Genomic DNA, 20,775 nt, shown 5'->3' on the forward strand with positions numbered 1-20,775 from the left:
AGACTTTATTCTCATGGATAAATGTAGACATCTACTCAATAGTTTAAATGTCATGGTACAGAGCGGGCTAGATGTCATGTGGAATATCCTGGCCTTTTAACCAACATCATTTCGTATGTGACTCTTTGGTCAATACTTAGAATTCTGAGAAGCAAAATGTAGTAATCACGCATACAAAGAATATTTATTCTTCCTTTATTTCTCCAAGTAGTTCTTTAGGTACTAGGATGTCTACAGCTGCAGCAGCTACTAATCACTAATGTAATAATAACATTCCATACCACTGCTTTAATACAGAACCACACGTTCTATTTTACATCATGAAGTTCTACATTTCTGCATACTACAATAAGGAATAAGACCCCATTACTACACAAAACTACAATTCCCAGAATGCACAGTGCTGCATACCATCAAACCAGAACAGAACGAGCGTGTTACAAATTTTAAGAAAGACATCTGGCCCGGAAGCGGCATATTGTATCGGTCCGAAAATCAGGAGAAGGGGGTAGTAAGTGCTATATAAATACAATTACAATTACTCACCCTCCGGCACCTATTTCAGACACCTCATCTCCTTCAATATCAAAATCTGCTTCTTCTGCCATGGCAGGGTCGCCTTCCTTTACAACTCCTTTCAAGCGCGGAGAGGAGGCAAGCTCTCCATGGATAAGACCACAGCGTAAGGGCAGCAAGTTACAGCACCACAAGCTGTGTTGTCGGAAAAAGCAGACATGCTTCCATTGCTCAGAGACCGCAACAGACAGACGCAGGAAGTACAAAAAGAACCAATAGGGTGCAAAACATTGCACTTCACAATAAACACAGAAGGACGACCTTACAGCCTCAAAGCAATAGAACACTTTTAATGCACGCTGCATTTCTCTGGAGAACCCGATTCTGCATCTTGAAAATGGATTCGGATTACTCATGTGCACGTTTATTAATACTGGACGTTACTTACAGTCTCTAAATATGCCGTATTTCGTGCACAACGCTGACCGCATTGTTACTTGTGGACTGTAGGAGCCCTCTTGGAATGCACAGTTAACTCCAACAATTGAAGGAAGTGTGCCAAAGTATGCACCTCACAACGGCATTAGCAAACAAGTGGCACCAGGAGTCTCCAATACAAAAACAACAAGTGAGGGGAGTGCTGGCCGAGATCAGGGACGCGCAGCGTTTCCCTTGCGGGAGTGACTGCGATAATTGCTACCATATGGCACCGCTCGATCCCGCAAGGGAATCGCCAGAGGTGCAAGCTTTGCCATTCTAAGCAATGCAACGCGTGCACGTTTTTAGGGCAAAAACGGAATCGATTACATGAGGTCCCCTCCTAAGTAGAGCATGCGTGCTGCCTAGGTGAGACCTAAAATAGGGCATGAGGTGTCTGGTAGTGTATGAAAGAGTCATGAGGTGAAATCAAGGCTACACAGCCATCATATGCGCCACCCCCAATATTTGTAGTGTGGCCTGAGGCTTCTGAGCAAAAACACATTGGGCTCCCACACTTATGGATTTGCAAATTAAGCACGGGTTACTAAAGATATTATAGATGACAGACAATTTTTCGGTCTAAATGTAGCATAATTCTGGAGGAGTTGTGAATAAATTTAACATATTTAGATGCTATTACCTAAAGAACATTCAGATGCCCATACGAATAAAATGTATACAATGTATTAAAACAAATGAGTGTTATACAGCGAAAGTTCAAATTTTCTGTTTTAAAACAACCCAAGCTCAAAACATACCCATCCATGGAATAGTATGGTCTTGACTATGTAAGGTGATAAAGGTGAGACCTTTATTATCCCCATTCTGGTGTAGACCACTTCTTTTGGATGTGCCACTGTTCTTATGAGCTCCTTGCACATTCCTTTTTTCTGGTACCAGACAGCTTTAGCATTTCCTAAGTTGATATTTAATAGCGTAGAAAAATGGAGCGATTGGACCTTGGCTCATGCCTCGCTATACCTTCAGCCATTGGCTTCCTATATTTGACCTTTGCCAACCATTGCTTGTATATAGTGTGCCTCAAGTTTTGGATATGTCATAGGAAGATTGCAAAGGTTTTCAATGTGCTCTTACTGTTAAAGTAGTTCTCTATCATGATTTGACCAGAGCAGTGGGGTCTACTATTAATTCAAGCCTCTGGTTGCTTCAGACACCCTACCCTGTGTTGCTCACACTGTAAGCTAGATGTGGTAATGATAATAAAATAGCTTTTAGGGATACCTACACCAGGCAGCCCCAGCAGCCTCTATTTGAGAGGCTTGTGGGACACTGCAGCTTTGTCCCCTTCCCCAGCTTCTCTCTTACAGCTCGAGCTCGGCGCACATTTTGACCATATGTCCAATTTTTGTTGAACCCCGCAGGAATTCCTGCAAAAGACCTCTATCATTACAATGAGAACATTTTCACTGACTCAGTGGGTGAGCTCTTTGCCAGCATATTCATTTGCCTTAAAATATAATATTGAAATCCACAAGCAAACGACTGATTAGATTTCTTGTGTGGTTTTGGAAAGCTATCACACAAACTTTGAAATGCCTGTATTTAAACATTTTCTATGATGACAGCAGACATTACTGAAATAGCATTTTCTTAGCTTTACAAATACTCTAGTGCAGTGGTTCTTTTGACTACAGTATACTCCCACTTAATCATTACTGGAACCCGGAAGCTGCAATGAATCATTATAGGAATCCAGGGACCACCACTGAGGCATTAATGGAAGATGGGGTCCATCGCCTATGTATTTTCGATGATTTTAACCGCAAAATGTCATGCAAAAAATAAAGTAAAAAGCATTAATCAAACAAATACACACATCATTAAATATTTTATATAATACACAAATATAAAATAAATAAAATTTAAATTTTATTGGGAAGGTTGGAGCTTTTCTAATTTCAGGTCCCTCAACGTCCATACTATATTCTGTTTGACACACTTGCACTGTTTGCATAAATCAATCTTAGTATACTAACTTAGGGCCTGATTTAGATTTCACTGGACAATATACACCCTCACAAATGTGACAGATATCCCGTCTGCCAAATTATAAGTGCATATATCCTATGGCATTTGAAAGTTTTAGTCTCAGATTTAAAGAATGTTTTCAAATGTTCAATTTTGCATTTTGTTTTGTGGTTTATACATACCTTATTAACTTGTTAATGTTATTTAATTTTCTAAGAACCCTTGCTTTAGAGACATCTTTCTGACCCATACTTTACCAAAGAGGACTTAGGGCCTTATTTAGATCTCAGCAAATGGAATACTCCTTCACAAACGTGACATGTATGTTGTGTGCCATATTACGATCGCATAGGATAAAAAGGGATCACAATACAGCGGACGGGATATTCGCCACGTTTATGATGGAGTGTTCCCGTCTGCCAAGATCTAAATCAGCCCCTTAGACTTGTTCTTACCTCTAAGTGGCTTCCCCCTATTCACTACAGCTTTTTTTCAGGAATGCCAATCAGCACTAACTCTGTACAACCAACAAATCTTTTTTTAGTCTTACTTTTTTTTTTAGATATTAAAAAATATGGGATTACTGGAGTAGCAGAGTTTAGTGCCTACCCCTTGCATATACAACTTATATATTCAATGTGTGTTTAATTGTATTAATCTAAATATAATGTATTAATCAACAGTAGTAAATAGTTATGTATTCATTTTACTGAGAGACCACCATATAGCTAGTCGAACTATATCAATGTATCTACACTGGATAGATTAATGTATTTCTTTCTTAAATACAATTACTGTATTTGTAATGCTAAACATTTTTAAGCTATTCTTAGCCTAATGTGTAATCAGGCCTGAGTGATGTTTTTGTTTCTTCTGCAGGTGGCTATCAAGGTCCTCTTTAAGCTAGAATAGATTTATTGTTCAGTTTGTTAGACTAAGAGTGGGAGACTGATCCTTTTAACTAACGTTTGGCATCAGGTATTCAGACATAGATGATGATAGAAACCATTTAGACCCAGGCAGAGCAGACTGATGTTACATCCAAGGTAGTCCAGATGTTTGCTGCTTTGTTGGGAGCTGGGAAAGTAGGGAGTCTAACTGCCCCCTAAGAACACTACCTTTTGATTGATTTGCTCTGTGGAAGATGATAAGGAGAAGCCTCTGGAATCTTTTAACATGCTTTAATTATGTTTACTTTAGAATAGAACACCAGACCCTATGCTGATTTTGCTGAGAGAAGACTTCTTCTTAACTCTGCTGATTTCCCTGCACAGAGTGTTAAACTTCATGCCTCTGTCTTGTTTATTGGAGCTACACTAGTTTTACTGCAATTGCAATATATTACTGATGCTATCTCCTTTCTTACTCTTCATGTCGACAATCAAAGGTCCATATGACCAGTGGCAGAATTAGTTTAATGACTTTAGCAAGAGATTGAGATTCTAGTAACCCCACTCTATCATCACTTAACATACTACGTTCCAATTATACAGCCCTAAAGTAGTCTTGCAATTGTTGGGACGTAACAGATTGGATGGTCTAAGTAGCTGAATTATGATGTACAGCTGTAAGAGGCATCTGAAGAAGACAAAGTAAAGAGCATTGGAAACAACAACATTGCAACTACATTGATTCTTACTTGCATTAATATTGCCAGACACAAATGTGTCAAACTGATAACATTTTGCAAATATATGAATGCAATCCCCTTATCATATTTAACACAAAGAAGAAAGTAAAATACAGAAACAACTTACCTTCACTTGAATGTGGTATTTAAAGTGAGGCATCAGAGAAGGCTACTGTACTCAAAAGTTGACGTGAGAAGCCATGATCACAGGCATCTGAGTTTGATTACTTACTTAAATTCACAACTCATGTTGGGAAATAAAAATATTCTGACCTTCTCCTAGTGCAGAGTTGGTCTAATCAGTGCACCCGGGAGGAAAGAATCAGTCTCACCAGGGATTGAAGAGAAAAATTAAACTCTTGCTCCAGTAATGAAAGAAGCCAATGCTAAGCTTAGACAGACTGGTCAAGTGGGTAAACAAAACCAACAAGTTATCCTTGAGAGTGCACCTTTACCATGTCCAGGTCTTGGGTTGGGATGCCCCAGATTGGTTATAAATGAATAATCTGTTAGCAAAATACTGGTACCAAGTTACGACCAGCATTTTTGCGACCTGTAAAGATTTTTAAGAATGGATCTATGTGCTGATAGGCTGGTTCTTAAAAATCCAAATATTTGCAAGCCGACCTACCTAATGAATATTGATGAGGTAGGTTGTAAATTGCAACTAACTACAACTGGAGACCGTCATAGGATTGGTGACCTACTGGGGACAGAAGACTGCCATCTCTATGATTGACTTTGAATAAAGCATTTTTTTTTTTAATGAAGCCCTTTTTCCATCAGGGAAATAGGACTTCATTTAAAAAGAAAAGCTTACTTTTTATTTTTGATTAGGAGATGGCAGTGGTTCTGCAGACCACTGCCTACTTTTATTTTAACATTTATGACTGGATTTTGGTCGCAGAATATTGATTCAATAGAAATGGATTCTGTATTTTGAAGGGATCTCTACAACATGCCCCTTCCAAATACTGAATCAGTATGCATTGTTAACCCCATTTTAAGAGTGGAAAAATCTTTCTGACTTCTATAAAGGGATAAGTATGTATGAAAATTGGAGTGTTTACAACCCTTAAAATACTTAGTATATCTGGCCCTAGATTCAGAAAAAAACCCGCAAAAGCCCTAATTATGATGGCGGTCGGACGACCGACTGCCATTTCAGCGGGAATGAGACCAGCTGACAAGGAGTCTGAGCTCCCCCCCACTATATAATGATTAGACCGCCTTGAAGGAGGTCAAAAAACTGCCTTTTCCTACTGCAGCTTGTGCTGCAGCCCAGGAAAAGGGCTGCAGCACAAGCTGCAGTGGAAAAAGGCAATTTGTGCATATCCATGCACCGTGGTGCCTGGCACACAATGCATGGATGTGTGGGGGAACACTACATGAGCTGCCCAGGCCAGTTAGCAGTGGCCCACAGGGTATGGGGGCCCTGTTTGGGGCCCCCAAAGTCCCTTTCCAGCTGTGGCGACCGCCATGAGATGGGAGTCAGAAAGGGATATCCTAATCACTAAGGAGGTGCCTGAGCAGGCACCACCCCTATCGTAGGGTTAGGAATCCTACCGCCATCTCGTCAGGACCTTTGATACTGTAGAAAGTGGTGGTCCTATCCCCGTACTCTGCGCTCTGACCGCTGGTATTGTAATCCGGTAGTCAAACTGATTCCCAGTGCCACCGGTGGCCTGTCAGTGGCAGTCCACCCGATATCGAAATGACCCCCAAAGTTTCAAAACCTGAGTCAATCTAAGGTTAACTGACAATATACATGTTGCTCACATAGGATCAGAATTATCAAATAGCAACTCAGCAGAACCACTATGTCAGCCTCTGTCTTTTTGGTACCCTCAATAACAGAATCTCCTGGCTCACAGACAGAACATATACAAACTGGGGTGGGTGAAAAATAATATTTATTTCCACATGTAATATGTGGGATACTAATGATACTTATGAGTTTTATGTGTATAAAACATGGGCGGTTAAATGAAAATTATATCCAAGGTATGTCTGTGCACATGAAAGGCTTACAAGATACTGGCTCTATTGTATTGCCCATCCAACTTCTAAAGCCATTTGGTAAATGTTGCTAGTGCTTTTCATGCGACATACAATAGGGCCATGTAGTCTATCAATTCCCGTAAGACATTTTCTTATTGAACTAAACCCCCCATGAGAGAATATTACCAATATGAACCCAAAGAAACAGGTTACACTTTGTACATATAGCGTAATAATTAGTATTTATACCAGACTGTGGGTGCATATTAAAAAAATTGTTTTAATACTAAGCAAGCACACAGGCCCCTGAGAGACACTCCCACCAATCAGATGTGCCATCGTTGAGTATGGTTGGATTCATGATCCATTCAATTGATTTGGAAATGCACGCTTACGTACAACTAATCTGGATGCATTCTACACTTATGTCACCTCTTCTCTTAAAACACCATTCATATCATAGGCTCTGTGAGGCCGTCTAACTACACAGTAAGAAACAACAGAGGGAGGCCCTAAAGATATTACTTCAAGAGTGTTTTGTTGTCTTACAGATACAACATTAATTTAGTTATTTATATTCTCATATGTCATGAAAGGTATATTGAAGGAAACCGAGCAAAAGGTTAATTAGGTTAATAGGGGCATTTTTTTAAATGTATTTTGGAATTTCCACATTATGTGTACAAGGCCTGAGAGCATCAGAGAACTCTGCATAAAGCAAGAAAACATGATAAAAAGGGCATTACATCATCACACAATACAAGAGAAGTTGTGTAACTAACATCATAATAATACCAAGTTGTATGGATAATTCATCTACAACACTAGTATAAGACAGTTGGTGCCAACAATATTAGCTAGGCATATCATTGCTAGTGGGCAAAGTTTAGCCCAGGCTGGCATAGACTCAATATTAGACAATATAGGCAGAATGTACTTGAACAGTTGGAATAGCTCACAAGGCTTAAGGTGTTTAGGGAAAATAAGGCAGAAAATAGAGATTGAGTAGAACATTTTGAACTCCTTTTTGAAGGCAGGCAGGGATGTGATAGCATGATTGGTGAGGCAAAGAAAGAGAGATCTCCAGCTCTGGGTAATTTGGACGGACACCCAGGGAAATCCTGGCTGGTGTTTTGAATAGTAAAAGGTCTGAGCTGTGTGGGTAAAGGATGGCTCCAGAGATCTTTAGTTTCTTTGCCAGTGCGATCACAGTCATCAGAGTAGATCAGTTTGTGAACTATCAAAGCATATTTAAAGGCTGTTATATTATTAACAGGGAGCAAAATCATGGCTTTGGAGACCCTGGTTAAAGTAATCAGAAGCTGCAGCCCCACAGATAAAGTGTGCTGATGTATGAAGAGAGGCTTTGAGGGTTATCAGATGAATTGCATTCCCATAATCTAATCTAAAAAGAAATTGAGCATGATTTTCTTCCTTGAGTTCTTGCTTGTGTGGATAAGGCTCAATCCTAATGAAAGTCAAAGTTCTACTCACGATATTGGTACATTTTATACAGTTTAGAGTTAGCACTTATGAGTGTCACTGGGATTTTTCTGTAAACATAGACCAGCTATCAGGTGATTTTCTGTCCAAATTCAGGTAGGGAGAATTTGGTTCAAGTGAGAGTAGACCAGCTATCAGGTGATTTTCTGTCCAAATTCAGGTAGGGAGAATTTGGTTCAAGTGAGAGTGATGAATTAATCTTTTTAACCTTGGCATCAAAGTAGTTTCACAGTGCTTGTTTTTAATCCTATCCATTGGGGGTACCAGAATAAAAGTTTTCCTCACCCACCAAGAGATAGTTCTAACTCACACATTAGTTTTTTGTGTTTGCACTCTGCCCTTCCCTCCCCTACAGAACTTATAGTGTGGATGACAAAAAAAAGTGCTGCTCTCCTATGGGGGAGTTGTAGCCCACACTGGGTACCTTGCAGTCCCAGTGTGAAGAGGGGACCCCATGATGAAGCATGTCACCCTAGAGTGAGTGAGGGTTCTCGTCTTAACACAGTAGTGCTTCCCATTCCATTCTTTTTCTCACCTATTCTCTCTGTTTCTTTTCTTTGTCACCACCCCCATACCTTATGTGAGATAGACTGATGTGGGTGGTGACATCCTTTCCACCAGGTCACAGATCTAGGACCAGTACTGCCTTGTGCCATTAATGGTAGGGGGAGTACAGCAACACAGCAAAGCTCTTCAAATGAACGATGCTGTCAGTACAATTGCTTAACCATAGTGTGTGAGACTTAGGAGCAGTTAGTGATAATGGAATTACCTTGCTAAATCATGTGAAGGTGATAACTGGAGGTTTATTGTCCTGATTTGGGTGATCTGGTTGACCTGGCAATACCACTGGCCCTACCTCTGGTACTACAAATTTGACAGCAACCTTTATATCATGGTGAAGAACATCTGCAGAAGTGTTTCCCGTGTGCACTGGCTTCATCCAGGTTAAAACTTGACCTCAGCTTCTCATATTGCATCACATGTATTACCATTAACTGACAGAGCCAAACATACATCACATAAATTAAGACAGTTTAAATCTATCTGTCATTCAAAATCTGCACAAACAAATGTAGTGAAGGACGTTCCTACTTATTGAAGAAATAATTTCGCAATTGATGCCAACTAGTAGAATGCCTGTGGTAGACATGAGTGCTAGGGCCAGGTGACCAATCTAATCCCATAAAGTGCATGTAAATAGAGAAAAAAGAGACATGTTTGAACTCTTGTAAAGATAATTCAATAAGGAAAAGACATGGAATTATACACTGACTTTCATTAGTGGTATTGTACATTTGACAAACTGCTGGTTTACTTCACCTGGTTTTATGTCATTGTAAACCAACAATTGTAATGTACTGAAGGCTAGTCAAATGAAATGTATGCCCAGGTATCATACGATGAGGTAGGTGTAGCAACAACTCTATAATGGCTAAATAAATTCAACAACAGCGGGCACTGATATAATTGGTATACACTGAAAATAATAGAAAAAGATTGAGTCAACATATTTATCCCCATTCTCAACCCAGTGTTTCAAGGCACAGACACTTTACTACTCTAGGCCTTGTCATCCCATGTACATTTCTCTCCATTCTTTTATTTCTAATGTGTGGCACATTAAGTACAAGTTCTACTTTTTGCACACACACATTTGATTATGTTTAGGAAAAAATTAACCATCACTCTAAAATGGATAGCTTGTATCTCATGGAAATTTTCAATCCTTGGTGTCATGATATGGCATAGTTTCAGACCCTCAGATGACCCAACCTTATCTAGAAATAGCATACATTTGAAAATCCCTGTGCCATTGTGTATTGAGTTGGACTTTAAGCAATTGGTCAATATGATTTGAAAGCAACAGGAAGATTATTTAAACGTTACTTACTGCAATGGCACTGGTGACGGATTCCCAGTTAGTTTCAGACGCTGCTGGCTGGAAGTCATTCTGAAGGGAAAGAAAGACCCACAGTCAAATATACCATACCATGTTCAGTATCCAAAAACAATAAGCAAGAGATAATAGCAAGAAATGTCTCTAAAAATGTGCATAAAATCAGTAGGACCAACAATACATAAAGCAGAACACTAATTACTAAATCACAGGGTTCAGTGCCTAACTAATGTATCCCACAAAGTATCATCTCCTATGACATACTGCATAGTTTCTGTGTGGAGTTTTGGGGAAATACTATACTGTTACCACATGACTTTTGTTTCTTTAGCAAATAACTACCCTTGAGGACTTGTTTCTTTCCTCAATAGTTTGTGACAACTATTTAGGAAGCTTTTGGTTTAGCATGTTAACATGACTCGAAATTCTTTGGACTGCTTTTGTTGAGATTGTCTTCTTTGGATAAAAAAAAAACATGAAATGTTATATGTTGTATAGATTGCTGCTCTTTCGTTCTCCCTTTTCATCTCTCACTCTTCCAATTGTTAATCGTTTTTTTTGTTTTTAAATCTGACAGATTCTCTAATGTTCTGCCATGTTATTATAAAAGTGTCCAAAACACCATTTCAAAGGAATTGATGAAATACCTCGTAAGGGGGTAGGTGGGAGGATGAATGTAGGAAGATGGATTATTTGCCTTGTTAGGGTCAACCCTCAATGTCACTAAACTAACCTGAGCTCCACCCACTGGTAGCTATGAGATGTAGCAGACAATCTAAACTTAGGTCAATGTGTAAGGTATTTATGCAGAAACAAAACAGTAATAAAGTGAAGCCACCAAGCAATAAAACCCCAAAACTCCAATAAGGGGAACCAGAGATATATATGTTTTAAGTTTTAAGCAAGTACAGTACTAAAAAGCACTAGGAGCTGCCAATGGTACTTTATGGAAGTGGTAGAGAGGGCCATAGGTGCTATTTTAGGCCAACCGCAATGGAGCCAGATTCTGAAAGACAAAGTGTCAAGAATGTCAAAAAGTTCAAAAAAGTTTTTTTTAAGTTTTAAATTCCCAATACAGACTGCAACTTTGTCACTTTTAAGGGGTGCTGTAATCTCTGAGCTGGATGAAGCTGAAATTCAATCAGATGCTGTGATACTGCTGGTCCGACACATTTCATGGTGGGTCCAGCTGAATCTCTGCAGTAAACAACCACAAGTGTGCACTTCTAAGACACTAAAGATCCTAGACATCTAGAGGCTCTAAGGGTGTCAGGCAGAGGCCAATATCAAAGTTCAATTAAAATCCAGTTGCTACTGCTCAGCTGGGCACTTCAGGGAAAAGGACTCTTTCAGTTGTTTTGATCTTGTGTCCACACAAGAGGTCAGCCAGCTGATACTTGGAGTCCACTTCTTTATTCGGGGTATAAGCGGGTGCAGGCCCAGTCTTTTAGCGTTTCTCTCAGGTCACAGACAGCAGGTTCAATGCTCTTCGAATGTGCCGCAGGTCCAGTTAGTGTTCTTCATGCCTTGGGGTGCCATATTTATGACTTCTGCCTTTTCCCTAAATAATAGGGTAAAAGTTCCTACAGGAACCCTACCAAATTTTGCAGCAGTCTCTATTCGCCCTACTGCAAATAATAACAGTACACCTAATACCCAAAATCAACAGGAGGCCACTACAGCTTGCACCACACATTACCCCTCCTAGGACTGCAAATGGCAGTACCAACACAATTACTAATCATCACACTCCTACAAATGTGACAATTCAGTCTATTCCAGGCACCTAAAGCTATAAGAATGGCATGGGTGGCAGTCAATAGTCGTTTTAATATATATTGAATTAATAAACAACTGTTATTGTGGTCATCTTTAAATTAGACAGACAGCATGTGGCAGACTGTAACAAGCCCCCGGTGTAGCTAATAAGTGCTGGTGCCAAGCACCAGAAACCACCTGCTCAAATTAAGCACTGACTGTTCCCCTTTCTTTGGTCACTCAAAATCAGTTCTGAGGATAGATTCCCTACCAGTGGGTTTCCAATCCCCTTACATTTTCTTGTGAAAGGGCAAATCCACTTTCAAATTATGAAGTTACTAGGTTCACCCAATTGATCTTCCCTTCCACTGGAAGAAACACCCAGGCCATTGTCTCTTCTCTGATAGTAGTTTTAACAACTCTTTCATTTGTCATTCAGGCCATGGGCAGGCTGTGCAGTTGCTAAGGAGCTACTGCAAATGAACTTCCAGCAGCTTCTGGCAGAGTAAAGGTACATTTTGAAAAGCTACATTTCCAATTCATTTAATAAAAACTTGACATGTTTCCGTGCATTATAATCATTAATACTTTAAAATATTTCAAGCATTAACACTTCAACCATGTTTTCCACCTCTTGGAAATATTTATGAAATATTTTGGAAAGACTTTATGAGCTGTATGCCAAAAGAAAAATTGCCACAACAGAAAAGGAATATCAAACAAAATAGATCCAGAATAATATTATTGCGGTTTAAAACAGAAACATTTGAAAAACAAAAAGACAACGGACGAAATGCTTGAATTAAACTATACCACTCAGTCAATCAATCAATCAGGATTTGTAAAGGGCAGCTAATCACTCAATAGGGTATCCAGGCGTTTTCAGATCTCGGAGGCTCATTCAAACAGCCAGGTCTTGAGGGCCCTTCGGAATCCTCTAAGTGCAGTGATGGTCTGGAGTTGCATGGAATGGCTGTTCCAGGTCTTTGCTGCGATATGGGAGAAAGGGCATCTTCCACTTCTGCTTTGGTAGATGCGTGGAGTGTGGGCAAGGTAAAGGGAGGTGGAGCATAGTCTTCTCGACAGTTGGTGGAAGTTCAGGCAGTGGTGAATTTAGGCAAGTCCTTGGTTGTATAGAAACTTGTGTGTGTGGGTCAGCAGCTTGAATTGGCATTTCTTCAGTGGGGGAGCCAGTGGAGTTGCCTGAGGTAGTGTGAGGTATGGGTTTGTTGGAGAAGGTTGAGGATTGAGAATGGCTGTGGTGTTCCATATGGTTTGAAGTCTCTGTAGGAGGTGTGCAGCGATACCTACGTAGAGAGCTTTGCCGTAGTTCAGTTGCCTGCTGCTGAAGGCCTGGTCACAGTGCGTCTTGTGTGCAAGTGCGGAGTGAGGAAGCAGGCGGTAGAGATGGCGTTGATCTGTGATTTCATGATGTGCTTGTTGTTAATGATGATTTTGAGTTTCCTGGAGTGATCAAAGGGAGTGGGTGCGGGTTCTAGATCCGTGTGTTCCTGTTATTGCTGAAGGTCTGTACGTCTGTCTTGTCTGTGTTCAGCTGCAGGTAGTTATTCTTCACCAAGTCAGTGATGAATGTAATGCATCTGGGAAAGTTGGAACTGGTGGGGTTGTCGGTGACTGAGAGGATTAGCTGGGTGTTATCTGTGTAGGAAATTATGTTGAGATCATGGGATCTGAATATGTGACGATCTGACGATGTGGGTAATTATTATTATTATTATTGATCATTTGTAAAGTGCATAGCTACCCTCGGGCACCCCAGCACTAGCAACCGAGCAGACAACCATTAGAGTTATGGGGCTATTTGTTGGAATAGCGAGGTTTTTAAAAGTTTACGAAGTGGTAGAACGTAGGCTTCAGAGCGGAGGTGTAAGGGTAAAGTTTTCCAGCGCTTTGCCACGTTATAGGCACAGGATCTTACTCCACTTCTTGTCCTCCTAATTTTGGGGACAACTGCAACATTAAGGTTGAGAGATCGAAGATCCATCCTGAGGCGATAGGGGATAATGAAGGATTTGTTGATAGCCGGGCCCGTTCCCCATATAGTCTTATGGGCAATACACAGGGCCTTAAATGTTATTCTTTCAAGGATTGGTAGCCAGTGAAGGGCTTTTAAGGCTGGCTTGGCTGACTGGGTTTTTTGGATTCCAAGTAGCATCCTGGCAGCAGAGTTCTGAGCAACTTGGAGTTCCCTTAGTGTTGCCTTGGGAGCCCCCAGATAAAGGGAGTTGCCATAGTCCAAGCGTGATAAAACCAAGGCCTGGATCAAGATTCTGTTTGCGGCCATTGGAAGCATTGGGGGGACTTTTCATAGTGATCTAAGTATACCAAAACAGGCCTCTGTCACCTTCACTGCTTGGTGGTCAAACTTAAGAGAGTTGTCTAACCAGACACCCAGACTCTTTATCCTGGTTTTAGGGGTTGGGGGGGACCGAGGCACCTTGGACAAGTATGACCAAGGTCTATGCTAGAGTGGTTACCAAGGAGAATAAGTTCGGTTTTACCTCCGTTGAGTCTGAGACAGGAGTGCTCCATCCAGGAGGCAACCTTGTCTAGACATGTTTCGAAGTCCGAGGGGATGTTGCGGGCCCCATTAAGAGCTATGACCAGCTGTGTGTCATTCGCATAGGTCACAATCTTAATACTGTGAGGTAAGATGATGTCGGCCAATGGCTGCATATATCCATTAAACAGTGTAGGGCTCAATGAGGAGCCCTGCGGGACTCCACAGCTGAGCTCCAGTCTCTCAGAAGTGGCGTCCCCTGAGAAAACTTGAAAGGTTCTTTTATCGAGGTAGGATTGTACCCAGGAGTTCGCCTCATCTTGGATCCCCAGCCTCCTAAGTCTCTCCCTTAGGATGGAGAAGTTAACTGTGTCGAAGGTTGAACTTAGACCAAGGAGGATGATGGCAACTGCTCCTCCTAGATCCAGGATCTGCTTGGAGTCCTCGACCACAGCAAGAAGGGCGGTCTCGGTTCCATGATTGAGTGGCATGCAGAAGGTCGTGGGTTTCCAAGAAATTAGAGAAAGGAGTTCGCGTATTTTTTCCAAATTTTTACAATTGCTGGCAACAGCGAAATTGGGCGGTAATTGCCCAAATCTGCTGGGTCCAAGCTAGGTTTTTTCAGTAAAGCCTTGACCATTGCATGGAGTAAAGCAGGGAGGTCATATATGCATTGAAGAGAATGGGGCTGAGGGATGAGCCTTGGGGGACACCACAGGTGATATCCTTGGGTTTGGAAGTGAAAGGTGGGAAGTGGCTCATCTGGGTTCTTTCGGTAAGGTAGGAGGAGATCCAATTGAGCATGTCCCCTTGGATGCCGATGTAGGGAGTCTTTCAATCAGTGTATGGTGGGATACAGTGTCAAGGGTACCAAGAGTTACACCTAAACTGAGAAAAACCCTAACTTTAAGACAGTATCACATTGTCCTGGTGGCATTGTTCGCACTGATTTTGCCACTTTCCCTTCATCATCCTTCATCAAGGCCAAAGAAGAAAAGGAGGAGGACACTGTTTACATTGGAAAAGTGACTTTGCCCTGCAAGCCTGGTCAGAGCCAGTTTCATCGGCTAGTGACAAAGCCAATCATACTGACAGGCTTTAGGTGTATGTCAGTTGCTGTGCCATTTATCTGGATACAGTTACATCTCAGAGAGAAACCAAACTACTGGTCTGATAGCACACTATGGGAATCACAGAAATGTATTTGGCATGTTCCTTTATAGGGAGCACCCATTTTTTCATCTCGCTTAAAGCCCTGTCTGCACATGTTTCTACATGACTGGTTACAGTCAGCAGCTGTGGGAGCTTCCCGAAGTCTGGTTAGAACATATTTTTCCAATGTTAATGCTGCATGCAGTGCAAGACACTGGACAATCATACATCAGAGCTGCTGTTTCTCCTCATTCAAGGAGTGTTTGGATGTCGTCGGTGGCTGCAATCAGGGTGGTCTCAGTGCTGTGATTGCTGCTTAAGCAGAGCGGTGGTAGGTGTTGAGTAGCTGGTTCTGCTCCAGGTGTGTTATGAGTTGCTACCAGTTACATACCACTGGTATATAACTAGATCTCTTTCTAGTCTATTCTTCTTTATCAATCATGCCACTATGAGCAAAGGCCTGTATGCCAGAATATTGTCGAAATAAATATTTGTTGACATAAATATAGTGACCTAAATATAGTCTACAAAAATATTGTCTCTAAAGGGGTAAAACGTCTACAATTGGCCAAGATGTTTTTGCAAAAAATATTCAGGACACAATATTTTTGCAAGATGATTTTTGCTCCATGGTATTCTACTACGTTTCGAGAAAAAGAGCAACCATTTGCAAATTACACTTGTCTGTTCTCCAACATGAACAGTGAAGACTAAACCATTAGGTCAGATGCCATCTAGACATTAACAAAGGCAACCCAAAGCCAGTTTCAGTCTTTTTGTGCCTCATCCAGGAGCTGCAACTTAAGCCCAATGGCACAGTGATTAGGGGGCCTACGTCTGGGCTTACCAAACTTACTTTATGTGTTTCAAACCAAAAATCAAGAAGTGATAAATGAAATGCTTGAATTATTCTAATCCTGTGATAAAAACTTGTCAATTTTTTCAATCAAAGTATGCTTTATTCGAAGGATATTCATAAAAGCAAAGTACAACATACAATAACAATTCATTAAATACATTAAAAATACTATTAAATACAATACATTCCGATACTACATACTTTGAGAAAATCTAGTTAAATTACACCGTAAGGGAGACATTAATTCATTTGGCGGGGGTACTATTCAGATCACATACGGGTTGACATCACTGGAGCCCTGGATTGGACATTCCGTGATAATAACAGTGGATGCTTACTATTAAAACAAAAGGTATTTAAATAATTAAAAGTTTTTAAAACAGAGTACATACAATAAAATCCTAGAAATTAGCAAGGGGGAGAATAGTAAAAAAACTAGCAATCTCCCCCATTCAAGAGAATAGTCAATTGACTAGCAGTCTCATTCTAATCATCCACGCCCATCCTAGATACTTTGCAGTGGCAATTAAAATCCAAGACAATGTACTAGTGCATATAATGCGTAGGGCAACAGTCCCTCTAGTGGTTCCTAAATTTTTACACATGGGAGTAAGCCATTTACGCCGTGGAGCAACATAGGTTTCACAAGAAAACAAGAAATGACCAATAGTTTCATTTTTTGTGCCACAGGCAGGACAAATTACACTGTTTCCCGCTTCCCATTTTGCTGTTAATGATCTAAGTGGGAGTGCTCCAGCTCTTAGTTGGAATAGAAGCTTCCTATCTCTTGTCTTGGTTATGGTATCCCAGTAAGGCTCAAGATGGGGGTACATCTTGGCCTCTAGGAACTCTCTAGTCATGTTACCAACACTTGAGCTACACCAATTCCGCTGGGCAACCTTCTCCCAATAAATAATCTTAATCATACTTTTAGAAGGGAAGGTTGCTCCTGCAGGATCTTCCCAGAGTGTACTCAGACCAAGCTCGAACAAAGATGCCCTAAGCGCTTTCAGCCAGCCTATTTTATGGTGAAGGTCTGTTCTTATAATATCTAAAAAACCCCCAGCGTAGTGGGTAAGCGCAGGCGTGGTCCATAGCCTGCGCCAGTATAATATTGGGCGGAGCCGTGCCATGTCTACAATGGCTCTTCTACCCAAGTCGTACATAAGGGGCAGCAACGGGGTGCTTTTGGGAACGCCTGTAATGGCCCTAAAAAATGTATTTTCTGCAAGTTGAAGTGCCGGCATTTTTTCGAACCCCCACAACTCAGCACCATAAAGTACAGAACCCAGAGCTTTAGCTTCGTAAACCTGTAAAACAGGTTTCACAGGTTTAGTGAATGACTTTCTGTGTTCTGAGCTGATTGTACCTGCCAATTGCCTATGTTTAATTGTTGCAATTTCAATATGGTGCCGCCAAGCCTGCGCATTGGATATATGCATTCCCAAATAAGTAAAATTGTTGACCACCTCCAATGGACGACTATTTAAGGTAATTTTTGTCTTACAACTGCGATGGGGTTTAAAAGTCATCAGCTTCGTTTTTGTAATGTTTACTTCGAGGCCATACTCTTTACAAAATTGGTCAAAAATTGACAAAGCACACTGCAATCCACTTGGCGTTTTTGCTAGGATGAGTGTGTCATCCGCGAACATTAAAATAGGAATTTTGACACCATCTAAAACAGGAGCATCCACTTGAACGGAAGTCATACGTGCTACAACATCATTGATATAGAGTGTGAAGAGGACTGGGGCCATCGAACATCCCTGTCTAACGCCCCTCTCTACAGGAAAATCTGAAGTAACTGAGCCCAAGCCACCCCACTGTATTCTTGCATAATTCGATTCGTGGAGTCTCATTATCATAGATAACAAATCGTTTGGGATGCCCTGCTTCTGTAAAACCGACCATAGCTTTAGTCGAGGGACTAGATCAAAAGCGGCCCTTAGATCGACAAAGGCCGCATACAAGCTTCCTTTGCCGAGCACCACCGTCCTCCATTGAATCAAGGTGAAACGAAAAACCTGATCCACCGTACTTGTAGAACGTCGAAAGCCAGCCTGGAAGGTTGAGAGGGCCTTGGTCTCTTCCGCCCAATCCAGGAGCCTATTGACGATCACTCGCCCCACTACCTTTTGGATGGTATCTATGAGACTTATAGGGCGGTAATTGCCTGGCAAAGATCGATCTCCTTTCTTGAAAATGGGGATAATCACTGCACCCTTCCAGGATTTTGGTACTGATGCACCCAAGGCAATGGCATTAATAAGATGGTAAATGTATGAGCACCAGCGCTCTTTGTCGTTAGCAAATAAATCCGCTGGCACACCATCAAGACCTGGGGCTCGTCCACAGGCAACTGCATCCAGAGCCGTCATGATTTCGGTAAGACAAAAGGGATTTTCTTTTGGGAGGTCTACACAGATTGGCTCGTGCCGTTCAGCAGCATTAAAGACAGCATATTGGTTTTTAAAAAACTTAACCCATTCAGTTTCAGGGACATTGTTTTGTGGGGATTCAGGACCACCTGATTTTCCCCATCTGACAATGTGCCAGAACTGTCGAGAATCCTTGCTATCACTGGCTGCCTTTAGCTCACTCCAGTGTTGCTCGTCCCAAGCTTGTTTAGCTTTCACAATACAAGTTTTGTAGTTTTTCCTGGCGGCTTGGATTAAAGCTGTTTGCCCTCCCTTTATAGCATTACCCAGTGCAGATCTACTCTCCCTACATTCATCGTTGTACCATTTGGATGGCTTGGGGACCCTGTCACCTTTGTCCTTGACAGGCTTAAGGAAGTGTCCCTTGATGATATCAAAAAGGGAATTATGGATTCCTTCGACCCGGTCTAGGCCATTGCTCAATATATTGCAATCCTCTAGGTCTAATATGGCTTGGTCAACATGGCTATTCATACTAGCAATAGCCTGTTGGTTGATTGCTACCTTTTCCCAGCGTAACCTCCTCATGTTATTGGTGGGAACAATCCGAGGTGGAACGAGCACAGGAAGTTCCACAGGCAAGCCAGTGTGAGTCCACCACTTATGTGACAGGCACAAAGGATTATGGTCGCTCTCCAGCCGTCCCTCCACATGCATGTTACCAATAGATGGCCATAGCTTTAGGCTACATAACAGATAGTCAATTCTGCTATTGTACCTACCATTATCAAATGTACTTACACCTTTTCTATCTCCACTAGTCCTGCCATTCAATGCTCTTAGCCCCTTGCCGAAGCATAAAGTATTTAACCCAATTACATCAGCAGACCATCGCACTATTGGAGGCAACTCTAGTTTAGGCACGCCCCATAGTCGATCCTCCTCTTCTCCATACAGATCATCATTGCTAATCAAGGGCTCAAATGTACTATTAAAATCGCCCGCAATGATAATATTGTTGGTCGACGAGTGTATGTCAATGAGGCTATCAAGATCTTCTAACACCTCTGACCTCCCTTTCTTCTTCCTCCGGACATATACATTGTAGATGTCTACACTACCCAACTTATCTAAATCTAATCTAATTAGTTGGATATCCCTGCTTCTTGTGTCAAGAACTTTAATGCCCAGTCTTAAAGCTTGACGCACCCATAGTACAAGACCCCCCATTGGTCGGCCCCTCAGGCCTTTAACCGCAGGGACAAAATAATTCAAATAGCCCTGCATGTAACATGCTTCACAAGCCCAAGTTTCCTGGAATATGCAAAGATCAAATTTATTAACAAAGCTCACCCACTCTGGTGATTCCATTTTGGAGGCCAGCCCAGCAATATTCCATGAAAATAGGGTGCCTGATAATTCCTGGGTAATAACCCTAGCGTTATCTGGAGCAGACAAAACAAGATCGACCAAACACTCATGGGGATATGCTGCCTCTTCTGAAGATGGTGCAGTAATGGACTCATTATAATGCATACTTGTATTTATCTCGGGCGCCGCATCTAGTTCTCTCGTGGACTCATACTTGTTAAGTCAATCCACATCCTCTAAGCTTTCTAATACCTCGAATCTGTTTCTCAAGGGGATCATAGGATTATGTTGAAAGTTAGATGAATTCCCCGACTCAGAGGTGATGGCTAATTGGTCTAGGAAAAAAATAGGTGAGTTCCCAAGTAGTAATCGAGGAACTCCTATACAGCGTTTGCCAGTTCAAAATATGAGCAACCGCTCTTGGGTCCCTAAAATTAATAAGGATAACATCCCCATGTATGGTTTTTGAAGTGTTTCCCAACCAAGGCAGGCGTCTTACATGTAAAATTTCCCCATTAATATAAGAAGGGAGTGGGCGATTTTGGCCTAGCCAATGGATAACTTTGTTTTTTAGTTGATGATATCCTTCTTCAGCGTCTGATTTTAACATAGGAACCCCTGCAAGCACAACGACCAAGGGGACTGCCTCTGGTGGTAAGTTAATGGACAGCGGACCTCTTGGTTTAGTCAAAGGATCTGTGCTATGCCCCAATT

At 41.4% G+C, this 20,775-nt stretch overlaps 1 protein-coding gene across 1 annotated transcript in view; it reads right to left on the reverse strand.

Moving 5' to 3' along the window:
- The window catches only part of PDGFD (platelet derived growth factor D), a 1,003,134-nt gene that overhangs the window by 329,548 nt on the left and 652,811 nt on the right, over positions 1-20,775 (reverse strand). The window contains exon 4 of the mRNA XM_085621462.1: positions 10,014-10,073. Coding sequence (XP_085477588.1) covers positions 10,014-10,073 — 60 coding nt within the window. The remainder of the gene's footprint in view (positions 1-10,013; positions 10,074-20,775) is intronic.

Source organism: Triturus cristatus, chromosome 8, assembly GCF_964204655.1.
Source record: "Triturus cristatus chromosome 8, aTriCri1.1, whole genome shotgun sequence".
In the NCBI taxonomy this organism is placed as follows: Eukaryota; Metazoa; Chordata; class Amphibia; order Caudata; family Salamandridae; genus Triturus; species Triturus cristatus.